This window comes from Prionailurus bengalensis, chromosome B4 (assembly GCF_016509475.1).
Source record: "Prionailurus bengalensis isolate Pbe53 chromosome B4, Fcat_Pben_1.1_paternal_pri, whole genome shotgun sequence".
NCBI lineage: Eukaryota > Metazoa > Chordata > Mammalia > Carnivora > Felidae > Prionailurus > Prionailurus bengalensis.
Window position 1 is genome coordinate 41,714,910 of NC_057358.1, and position 10,992 is coordinate 41,725,901.

The following is a 10,992-nucleotide window of genomic DNA, read 5'->3' on the forward strand; positions in this document are numbered from 1 at the left end:
CGCCCGCCCGGCCCTATCGGCGCCTCCCCCCGCCCGCCCCCCGCCCGCCGCCCGGGAGCCGCAGCCGCCGCCGCCGCCGCCGCCGCCACCACTCCCGCTCTCTCCGCGCCGCCGCCGCCGCCACCGCCATCGCCACAGGCTGAGTCTGCAGCCCCGAGGTGAAGCCCCAGCGGGCCCCTGCACCCCTCCGGCCCCCTCCCCTCGCCGCCGCGCCCCCCGCCCTTTCCCCTGGCCTGCGCGCATCCCTCGCCCCGTGGCGCTGCGCACCTGCTCAGTCATCTGCACCTCCCCAGGCACCCTCCCTCCCAGGCCTTCTAGGACCGCTCCTCTCGGTTAGTGGCGGTCGCCCCCTCCTCATCTGGGCGTCAGGTCTCTCCGCACCTGTTTCTAACTGCGCCTTTCTCCACCCTTGCCTGCCCCTCTCCCTCGGCCCCTCTCCGCCTCCGGTTCTGTCGCTGTTAAGTTCGGGGTCTCCCTGGGCTGTGCATTTTTATCCTGGCACGTCCCTTGGCTTTGCATCTGGAGAAACGTCTTCTCTTCCCATTCTTCAGCATCCCTAGACTTCTGAACTCCCCTCTCTCCCCTTCCTCCCCCATACTGCCCCTCTCCTTTTACATTGCTTCTCGCCGCTGGATGGGGGAGGGATGGGAGGAGGGGAGAATTTGTCTAGGGGCTGGCGTGGGGTGGGGGGGAAGGATGTGCCCAGCGTTACCTCTCCCCCCAGATCTCTTTTCCCTCCCCGCCCCCGCTGCAACCCCCAGGGTCTGAGGGCTTCTCCAGGACCCTCTCCCCAGACTTCTGTACTGTCCATCTCTTGGGAAGAGGAGGGACGTATGTTTAGGAGAGAGACTGGGATCTTGGAGTGGGGTTGGGGGTGTTAGGTTGCGGGGGAGGAGGGCTCTGGAGGAGAGGCCCCAGACAGCCCATCCTCTTTTGTCAACAAGGAGAAATGCAAGTCTGGCAGCCATTACACTCTGAGATCTGGGGGAACCCCACCACGAATCCGCTGCTGGAGCTACTGAGGGGGTCGAGGGAACCTGTGCTAGTGCCCCTCCCTCCTCACTGCGGTGTCCTCCCTTCTCACCCGTTTGATCCTACCCCGCCCCCCACTGCATTGACCTCCCCTTCCTCACTGCATTGACCTTCTCTCCCCGTGGGGGGGGGGGGATCCCTTCTAAAGCCGGGACTGCAGCCAGCTCCTCCCCACCCCCCACCCACTGCAGTAACCTCTTTCCCATGGCTCCCAGTCTCTGGCCCCTCCCACTGATCAGGCTCCACCTCTCTAAACCTCTTATCTTTCTCCTTCCTTTCCTTCCACCCAATAACTCAGCCATCATGTCGATAGAGAAGATCTGGGCGCGGGAGATCCTGGACTCCCGTGGGAATCCCACGGTGGAGGTGGATCTCTACACCGCCAAAGGTAGTGGGCAGGGCATGGGCCTTCCCACAGCCCTCAGGCTGGGTTTCCCCTGGCTAGGGAGGGGAAGCTGCCTTGATTCCCAGTGGGGATGGGGTGCTGGGCCAGGTTCACCAGCCTGGACTGTGGGGGTTGGATACTTCTTGTCCAGCGGAGCCCAGATAGGCTCATCTCTGTGTTCTATTTTATGTATGGGATATATCCTGCCTCCGCAGGCCTGTGTGTGTACCTGTGTGCGTGTGTGCATATGTGTGCTGCCTGCATAGCTTCATATCTGTGGGTTCCTACTTGTACTTGTGGGACCTCAACTGGGCAGATGAGGCCCCTGCTTATGCTTTGTGTGTGTGTGTGTGTGTGTGTGTGTGTGTGTGTGTGTATGTTAGCAGTGTGGGGATAGGTTAGAGCTAGAAAGCTGAAGGAATCCCTGGTCCCTGTAGTGTCCTTCTCTGTCCCTCCTTATTTCGTGTCCCTCTCTCAGGTCTCTTCCGGGCTGCAGTGCCCAGTGGAGCCTCCACTGGTATCTATGAGGCCCTGGAGCTGCGGGATGGGGACAAACAGCGTTACTTGGGCAAAGGTGAGGCCTTTTCTCTTTTCCAGACTCTCCCATCCCTCAGCTTTATACTCCTACCTCACACCAGTCCACAGCCCCCTTCTTGCCTGCGCCCCACTTCTGGCCCTTCCCAGCCTGACCCAGTCTGGCCTCTCTGCCTCTCCCCAGGTGTCCTGAAGGCAGTGGACCACATCAACACCACCATTGCTCCAGCCCTCATCAGCTCAGTGAGGCCTGCTCTTTGCTGGGGGCGGTGGTGGGCAGGACCAGGGTCCTGGAAGCAATCCTGGATGAGGGGAGGAGGGAGAGAAGGGAGATTCCTCTTGGGAATCATACTTCTCGAGGAGAGTGTGGGGAGACTCCTTCCCCACCCCTGCTCCCAATCCAGACAGGCCTGCTTTCACAGAAACCTGGTTGGCTGCTGGCCAGCTGTGAGCCTATGTGGGAATGGGGTGGGGCCCTCTGCCTCCGGGCCCAGCCTCCATCCTGGCCTGGGGTGATGGTGGCTCTGTCTACAGGGTCTGTCGGTGGTGGAGCAGGAGAAGCTTGACAACCTGATGTTGGAGCTGGATGGGACCGAGAACAAATGTAAGCCAGGGCTGGGAGAAAGTGAGGAGGTGTGAGCAGGGTGGGTGTGTGGAGCACACAGGGCACTGAAGGGGCCAGTGCTGTGGGGACTTCCTTCGGAAGGCTGTCTGGACTAGCCCACCTTCCATTCTCCTCTCAAAGCCAGAGCAAGAGAAGAAGAATTTAACCACAGTAGGAGGGAGTGACATTAGACAGAAGAACTTTGCAGCGTGAAGGGGGGGAGCTGGCAGCGGACAGTCTGGCCTCAAGATGTTTAGAAATAGGTGGAGCTGTCTGCCCTTTCCCATTACATCGAGTGTGTGTGTGTGTGTGTGTGTGTGTGTGTGTGTCCTGCTATTTTCAGGAGAGGACTGATGAGGTGTCGCAGGAGTGGAGAGGGGAGAGGGGTTCTCTTTTACTGGCTCCTTTTGGGGTATATAAGTGGAGTCAAGGGCTCGGAAATTTAGGGGACATTTTGCTCAGTGCCTTCCTCTGTAATCTCCCAGCCAAGTTTGGGGCCAATGCCATCCTGGGTGTGTCCCTGGCCGTGTGTAAGGCAGGGGCAGCCGAGCGGGAATTGCCCCTATACCGCCACATTGCTCAGCTGGCCGGGAACTCAGACCTCATCCTGCCTGTGCCGGTGAGCACTGCGCCACGCCTGTGCCTGTCCCAGTCCCAGGGGTGGGTGGGGGGAGAGCATGAAACCTTGTGAAGAATGATGGGGGTGGGGGGGGGGAGTGCATTGAGGCACCTAAAGAGAAAGGAGAGAGACTTGAGACTTTGAGCCTGGGAAGCTGGAGCAGGTGTGGGATCTTGGGTTAACAACCCAGGGGCAGAGGAGGGAAGTGCTCTGTGACTTTTCTGTCCTGTGGCCCCCCAGGCCTTCAACGTGATCAATGGTGGCTCTCATGCTGGGAATAAGCTGGCCATGCAGGAGTTTATGATCCTTCCAGTGGGCGCTGAGAGTTTTCGCGATGCCATGCGACTTGGGGCGGAGGTCTACCACACACTCAAGGGGGTCATCAAGGACAAATATGGCAAGGATGCCACCAATGTGGGAGATGAAGGTGGCTTTGCCCCCAACATCCTGGAGAACAGTGAAGGTGAGGCCAGGAGCCCTACTCCCTGCTTTAAGTCTTGCTCTGTCCTTGGACATCAGGAAGGGCCACACAGCTCCCCAGATCCTGAGGAGTATGGGTGGGAGGCCCTTGAGCCAGCTGAAGGAGGAACCCATACCGGAGTGGGTCCCAGAGGGCCTGCCACATTTACAGGCAGGCCTAAGAGGACAGTCTTCACCTGTCCAGCTGGGAATGCTGGGAGGTGGTCTAAGTGACTTGGAGGATCCATCCTGGACTTGAACTTTGTAGGATTCTCAGTTTGATGAGATGTACTGTACTGTAGGGATTCAATTCTGAGTCTATCCCATTTCTACCCCCAACCTCTCAGGTCTCTAAGATCCCTAATTTTTCTCTGCTGTGGGAGGAGCTATCTAGTGAATAGAAACAATAACAGGAAGGGGCGCCTGGGTGGCCAGTTGAGTGTCTGACTCTTGATTTCAGCTCGGGTTATGATCTCAGAGCTGTGGGACCGAGCCCTGCTTTGGGCTCTGTGCTGAGTGTGGAGCCCGCTTAAGATTTGCTCTCTCTTTCTTTCTGCCCTCCCCACTCTCAACTTAAAAAAAAAAAAACAAAACAATAACAGGAAGTGGCTAAGAGTTCAGGTTCTGGGGTCAAATTGCCTGGATTTGAACCTTGACTTAAGAGTTACTGGCTAGTGATCTTTCTTACTCAGCTTCTCTGTGCTTGTCTTTCTTGCCTATAAAATGGGAACAACAACAGTATCTCCCTCTTAGCACCATTGTACTTAGGTGACATAGCCCATAATAAATGATAGCTATTGACAAAAAAACCTGTTACAAACAGAATTCCATTCCTCTGTCCTCTTAGAAGATGGTCTGCTCTTCCCAGACCTGGGATGACCCTAACAACAATTGTAGCCAGGCTTCTTCCCAGCACCAGTCCTGTGCCTCGGCTCTGAATTTCTTTCTTTTTCACATTCCTCTTTGCCCACCCTTCCTGCTGGTGATCCCACTGTATTCCATCCCCAGCCTTGGAGTTGGTGAAGGAAGCCATCGACAAGGCTGGCTACACAGAAAAGATTGTCATTGGCATGGACGTCGCTGCCTCGGAGTTTCATCGCGAAGGCAAATATGACTTGGACTTTAAGTCTCCTGCTGATCCCTCCCGATACATCACTGGGGACCAGCTGGGGGCCCTCTACCAGGATTTTGTCAGGGACTATCCTGGTGAGAACAAGGGCTATGGGAGGGAGGGCAGCGCAAGGGTCAAGGGGCAGGCGGGGATGTGTGGGGCAGCCTGGGACCTTGTGGGGCACTGACTTAGGTGCCAGGTGGAGGTGTCCTAAGCAGAGCCAGAGAACCAGGACAGGGGCCAAAGAGCCTTCTGCAGGGGCTGGCTTTGTATGTAATGTAAATGTGCAGGTACCTATGGTGAATCTGTTTCATCTGCTTCCGGTCCTAATTAAACTCGTGTGTCCCGCAGTGGCTGGGATCACGGGGAGGGCTTTGGAAGGAACCAGTCATGGTGAGAGGGTGACTGGGCCCAGCAGGGAGCTTGTACCTATCAGTGTTTTTGACTGATGAAGCTGTGGATGCTGAGTAGAGCTGGAAGCGCTGTGGGGGTAGGATGGGAAGGCTGAGGAGGAGCTGAACTACCCTCTCCAAACCCACTAAAGGCTGTGACTCCTGCAGGGAGGAGGCTGGTTTCCGTTTCCCTGAGACAGAGCAAGACATAAATGCAAAATGAGGGATTTAGAATAGCACAGAGGGAAAGCTTCCTGGTAATGAAGGTGGGAAAATGCAAAGGCAGTTACGAGAAAGATCCCGAACGCTTGTTTTTTTGGAAGGTGTTCGGAAGGTGTCGGGCGTGATCGCATAGTGGTTAGTGCTCCTCGTTGTGTGGAAGGTTTTCAGAAAGAATCTAGGTAAGTGTCAGGGCAGGCTTATTTCGGAGGCAGGGAAGCAAGGATGAGCAGGCTAAGTTAGCCAGGGGATGTATCCATTTCAGGGAATCACAGGGTGGGTGTTCCTGCCTGATGCAAGCCCCAGGGAGGGTCAGCGGCCCCTCCTGCTCTCCCTGCAGTGGTCTCCATCGAGGACCCCTTTGACCAGGACGATTGGGCCGCCTGGTCGAAGTTCACAGCCAATGTAGGGATCCAGATCGTGGGCGATGACCTGACAGTGACCAACCCAAAGCGTATCGAGCGGGCAGTGGAGGAAAAGGCCTGCAACTGTCTGCTGCTCAAGGTCAACCAGATCGGCTCAGTCACGGAAGCCATCCAAGCGTGAGTGTCCCCTGGCTCTCCCCTACCCGGCCCCTGTTTCTACAGGATGCCTCTGGCAAGTGCTCCCAGCCTCGTCCTGGCATAGATGCTGAAGAGAGCGGGGAACCTGCAGTCACCTTCCCAGCTCTTCCGGCTCTGTCCCCTCCACCCCATGCCCTGTGCCCCTCCCAGAGAGCTTCCTGCCAGGTGTTTGTTTGTTTGTTTGTTTGTTTTAGTTTATTTATTTATTTTTGAGTGAACAGAGAGAGTGTGAGTCAGTAGGGGAGGGAGGGGGGGTGGGGGTGCGGGGAGGGGTGCAGAGACAGAGAGAGAGAGAGGGAGAGAGAATCCCAAGGAGTGCCCTGCCAGCACAGTGCCCCATGTGGGGCTCAATTTCACGAAACTGTGAGATCATGACTTGAGCTGAAACCAAGAGTTGGACGCTTAACTGACTGAGCCACCCAGGTGCCCCCGGCCAGGTGTTTCTCGACATAGACCAATGTTGGGGCTGGGAAGAGAGTGCCCAGTGTGAGGGGCTGGAGGTCAGTGCTGATGTATGGCTGCAGGTGCAAGCTGGCTCAGGAGAATGGCTGGGGTGTCATGGTGAGTCATCGCTCAGGAGAGACTGAGGACACGTTCATCGCCGATCTGGTGGTGGGGCTGTGCACGGGCCAGGTGAGTGCAAGGGCGATCTTTGTGAAATTGGTGGGTTCTGTCGGGTGGGTCTCTCTTTCCAGGTGTTTGCGGGTGTCGGGAGAATGTCAAGGGAGTGTAAGTTTCCTTTCAGGAAGTGAAGGGGTAGCCACTGAGCTGCATATGTTTGGGGATGTTTCAGATCAAGACTGGTGCCCCGTGCCGTTCTGAGCGTCTGGCTAAGTACAACCAGCTCATGAGGTGAGGAAACCTGGGGGATGAGAGCCCGGGGCCCAGAGGGTTAAAAGCTCCGATACCCAGGACCTGGAGAACAGTAGATATCCAGAAAATACTTGTTTTCGAATGATGGGTTTACCCATGGCCTGATTGATGGCTCCCACAGGTCATGTGGAGAAGCCAGGGGATGCCCCTGCTTGGGCCGGACATAGGGACAGGTGGTATGACAGGCTTGGAGAGGATAGGGGCCTCCTGGAAAGAGAAGTGGAATCCTCCTGCGTCCTTATTTCTTTTCTGGCTCATCCCTTCCAGAATTGAAGAAGAGCTGGGGGACGAAGCTCGCTTTGCTGGACATAATTTCCGCAATCCCAGCGTGCTGTGATCCCTCTACTTGCCTGGAGACCTGGAACCCCTCTCCCATCCTCCTGGATCCTCTCTCTTCCTGTCTTGCTCTGTGATATTTCACCCCGGACACCCCGGCTGACCTGTTGCTCTGTTCCTTGGCTTGTCCAGCCCCTGCTCTGTGCTCTCCCCACTCTGGGCTCCACACTCTCCACTTCTCTTTCCTTTCTATTCTCTCTCCTCAAAAACTGGCCATGGGACTGAGGATTATGAGGGAGTCCCCATGGAAGAACAGTCAGGGTCTGTGTAGAGGTGCATCAGGGCTGACTGGGGACGTGTTGAGAGAGGGGCCGTGTGTCACTGTGCTTTCTGCCGCTTCCACACGTTTGTCCATGTGGCATCTGAGCCAGGGAGTGTGCAGTGCCGAGGGGGAGGGGAGCGCTGGCCGCGTGATCATGCCTGGCCGAAGACTTCAGTGAATTATTTATTTGTTTATTTATTGTTCACTCGTCTTGTTCATTAATTCAGCGTTTCTCCACAACTCCAGGGCCAAACCCTGGCCTGACCAGAGGAGATCGCGTGTGTGTGCGTGGGTACTTCATGTGGCCGTAGATTCCGAGATGGCCTGGGGTGGGAGGTCTTGCTGAAAATGGAACGGGAAGGGTAACAGAAAAGGGACCTGTCATCAGTTCCTTCGTGTCTCCCAGCCCTTAACCTAAGCCGGCTCAGTCCAGAGGTGGGGCTGTGTGCCCGGGGACTCTTCCCCCATAGCTCTCCCCCAGCCCCGGCTTCCCTGTTCTTCCTCCAGCTGCACCCGAGCAATGTCTCACTCCCCTGTGCCACGCTCCACAGTTGCCACCACCTCTGTGGCGTTGAAATGAGCACCACCATTAAAGTCTGAATCACAGTGCATTGTTGTGTCTGAAGAGTCTTTCGTCCGTATGAGGGGAGAGAAGACGGAGCACCCAGAAGTTGGTGAAACTGGATAGCAGAGCTGGGGAGGACACAGAAAGATGAAGAAACCCAACCAGTATGGCTAAGACAATGGCCCTGCCTACCCCTCCCCGGCTGGGTGGGGACCACCTTGGCCCTGCCTTCTCATCAGCAAGCCTGGCCCCAGGACCCAGGTCAATGAAGAGTTCTTAACCTGGAGTCCAAGAATCCCTAGAAGTGTCAAAAATTCTGTGGGTGTGCATTTTGGGGAAAAGGGGTCCAAAGCATTCTGGATTCCCATAGGGCCTTGACCAAAGAAGGGATAAAGCTATGGACTGGAGCAGTTCCCCCACTGGGCCTCTCCCCAACACATTCCTGGCCACTGTGGGCCACAGCAGCGCTGTGTGGGCATCACCCCCTGCAAGATGGGGAACTGGGGAGGGAAGGATGGTACCAGAGGATCTGGAGGTGGGCTTGAGAAAGTGTTCCTGGAAACCTGAGAGTCGGGACCGCAAGGGCTGGTTTGGCCTGCGAGTAGGGCCCCAGTGTGTGGCTGGAGACCCACTATAAACCTTCAGCTCCAGTGGAACACTGACTTTGAGATGGGGACCCAGGAACCACCTAGGGGGAGAAACCCTCTCATAGGGCTGGGACACAGAGCAGAGCCCAGCAGGTAGGTGTTCCACCCGGGGCGCTGTGGCCACTAGAGGGAGGCAAGGTTCTGTGGGACACCAGGCTCCCCCTGAGCTAGGGGTGGGATGGGAGGAATTTCAAGGCTGTCCCCTCTATGGGCCTCCTACTCTGTTTCTACTCTGAGTTCTGGTCCTGGGCGCCCTGCCATCCTGCCCAACTCCAGAACTAGAAGAGGATTTTAGTCCTGTATGGGCAGGACCCATTTCACTGCTCTTCTTCCTGTGTCCCTGACATACTCAGCCATTTTCAGTTCTTGCCCCTGCTCCTCCAAGCCTCTTAGTAGGGGCATCTCATCTTTCCCTTCTCTCCTGTCTCCTGGCGCCCTTTCTGTTCCCCTTGGGGCACACTGTACTTTGTTCTGTGCCTCTCAGTTTTCTCTGGGGTTCCTAGGATCTATCTTCTCCAACTCCTGGGCTGACCAAGACCATTTTGGTTGGAGCCACATTTCCTAACCTCTGTCCTTTCCTCCCTCCTTGCTAGGTGGGCTTCTCTGGCAGCCATCCCCCCCCCCCCCCCAAAGGTTCTGGGTTGGATTGGGTTACAGTTGGCTCTGTCTGGGCCTCCCAGGCCCCTCTCTCCACTTTCCCTTTGTGCTGTTGCCTGGAGACCAGTGGGTTGTGGGGGGCTGGGGTGAGGGGGTGGTGGTGGTGGTGTGTGTGTGTGTGTGATGCACCCCAAAGCTGAACGGTGAGCCTGGTCTTAAGATAGGGGAGGAATTGGAGGGGGTAGGCCCTGGCTTCTCTGACTCTACCTGTCTTCTGTTCCTACGTAGGCCTACATTTTTCTTTTAGGCTCAGGTATGTCACCATCTTAGCCCAGCCCTTAGTGGTTAAAAAACTAGAGAGAGCAGCTCCGCCTAGAAGGGAGCTGGGAAGGGCCTGGGCCTGGGCCCAGTGGGAGACTTGAACTGAGAAGTGCAGAAAGAGAGGAAATGCAATGGGGAGCGAGTAGGAGGAGCCTTGGAACAAAGTTGGGGGGTGGGGAGAAGGAGCAGGGGCCATTCTAGGGCTTAGAGGAAGGGAGGGCAGGGATCACTGGGGAGAGGGGGACAGGGAGCTGGCCTGGTCTGTGGAAGGCCCTGAGGAATACAGAAGGTGAGCGTGCAGTAGAAAAGTGAGTGGCAAACCAAAAAGCTAAAGAGTGGTGATTCATCCCCAGGCCAAGGAAGCCTTGCCCAGGTTCCCCAGTGCTTTAGAATCTGTTTAAAGCTTCGGGTATTCCCAGAATTTGGCCGAGCCTGGCCCAAGGAAATATGAGGCTAATTCCACTGAGTTGTTACAGAGCCAGCCTCCATCCTTCCCAGAAGGCTAGTGGGATCCTGCCATGCAGGGCCTATCTTTGGCCTCTAGCTGGCTTGGCCCCACACATACCCTACTCCCACCCCAAATCTGGAGAGCTATTAAGGGCTCCCAATCCAGGCTCCAGCTCCAGCTCTTCCAGTTTCCCAGCCTGCCTCCCTCCCATTCTCTGGCCTTTCCAATCTCTGCTGCCAAAAATCACCCAGTGTCTTGGTGTCCTTTGTCCTGGGAGATGTTGCTGCTTGGTATGGGGCCAGGGAGACCGCCTAGAAGACATTGGTGGTGGACGGGCGGAAGTGTTGGCTTTAGGCTGGAGACTGGAAATGGCTGCCTGGAGAGCTAGGAGGGTTGAAGGAAGACCCTGTGGTCTGCGGGTGGGGTGGGGATTGTCTACATAGTAGAATGATTGGGATTGGGGAACCAGGGCCCCAAGGGATTTCGCTCCACGGTGAGCCTAATCCCCACCTGACCCCTTCCCTGTGGCCAAGAGTACTGTCTGTGATGACTTCAGACAGGTTTGGGGAGGAAAATGGAGACACCACCAGACAGAAGGGCCTGAAGAAGATGGTGTCCCATTCCCATAAATTAATCCCTTACCTACACTGGGGCTTGCTTCTCCCATTTCTATCATTTCCTTCTACTGCTTTCCCTTTCCATCTCCACTCGTCTTCCTCATCTCTGGCCTTCCCTCCTCCATACTGCCACCAAAGGCCTTGTTTATCTTACATTTCCTTCTAATCTTCTTTACCCACTCCCGCCCCCCCCCCCCCATTCTATCCACCTTTGTCTTGCCAACCGAAACCCTCCTCAGCTCTCTTGGAAACCCCCCACCCCCAGAATCCAGCCATCCCTGTGTCTTACCCCCTCCTTTGCCACCCAGTACCCTAGTCCCTCTAGAATATGCATCCGGCCCCACCTCTTTCAAACCTTCCTAAGGTTCTTCACCTTTCCACTTCTCTCCATGCTGACATCTCTGAACT

The 10,992-nt window shown here is 56.2% G+C and overlaps 1 protein-coding gene across 3 annotated transcripts; it reads left to right on the forward strand.

Moving 5' to 3' along the window:
• The first annotated feature begins 25 nt into the window (after positions 1–25).
• ENO2 (enolase 2) lies at positions 26–7,998 on the forward strand. Of its 3 annotated transcripts, none has more exons than XM_043561874.1 (12): positions 26–158; positions 1,331–1,420; positions 1,896–1,991; positions 2,136–2,194; positions 2,486–2,555; positions 3,041–3,174; positions 3,415–3,637; positions 4,642–4,839; positions 5,696–5,897; positions 6,443–6,551; positions 6,712–6,770; positions 7,059–7,998. In XM_043561874.1, the coding sequence occupies exons 2-12, from the start codon at positions 1,336–1,338 to the stop codon at positions 7,126–7,128; spliced, it is 1,305 nt and encodes a 434-aa protein (XP_043417809.1). In that variant the 5' UTR covers positions 26–158; positions 1,331–1,335; the 3' UTR covers positions 7,129–7,998. The 3 variants fall into 3 exon arrangements, with proteins under 3 accessions (XP_043417809.1, XP_043417811.1, XP_043417810.1); XM_043561875.1 differs by lacking the exon at positions 26–158 and adding an exon at positions 312–332; XM_043561876.1 differs by lacking the exon at positions 1,331–1,420 and having other exon boundaries at positions 58–158.
• Positions 7,999–10,992: the final 2,994 nt, after the last annotated feature.

Excerpts from the sequence above, each read along its gene's own strand:
- ENO2 (XM_043561874.1), top strand. The coding sequence starts at position 1,336 with ATGTCGATAGAGAAGATCTGGGCGCGGGAGATCCTGGACTCCCGTGGG. Across the intron at positions 3,175-3,414 it reads ACCTCATCCTGCCTGTGCCG|GCCTTCAACGTGATCAATGG; the intron begins GTGAGCACTGCG and ends GTGGCCCCCCAG. Across the intron at positions 4,840-5,695 it reads TTTTGTCAGGGACTATCCTG|TGGTCTCCATCGAGGACCCC; the intron begins GTGAGAACAAGG and ends CTCTCCCTGCAG.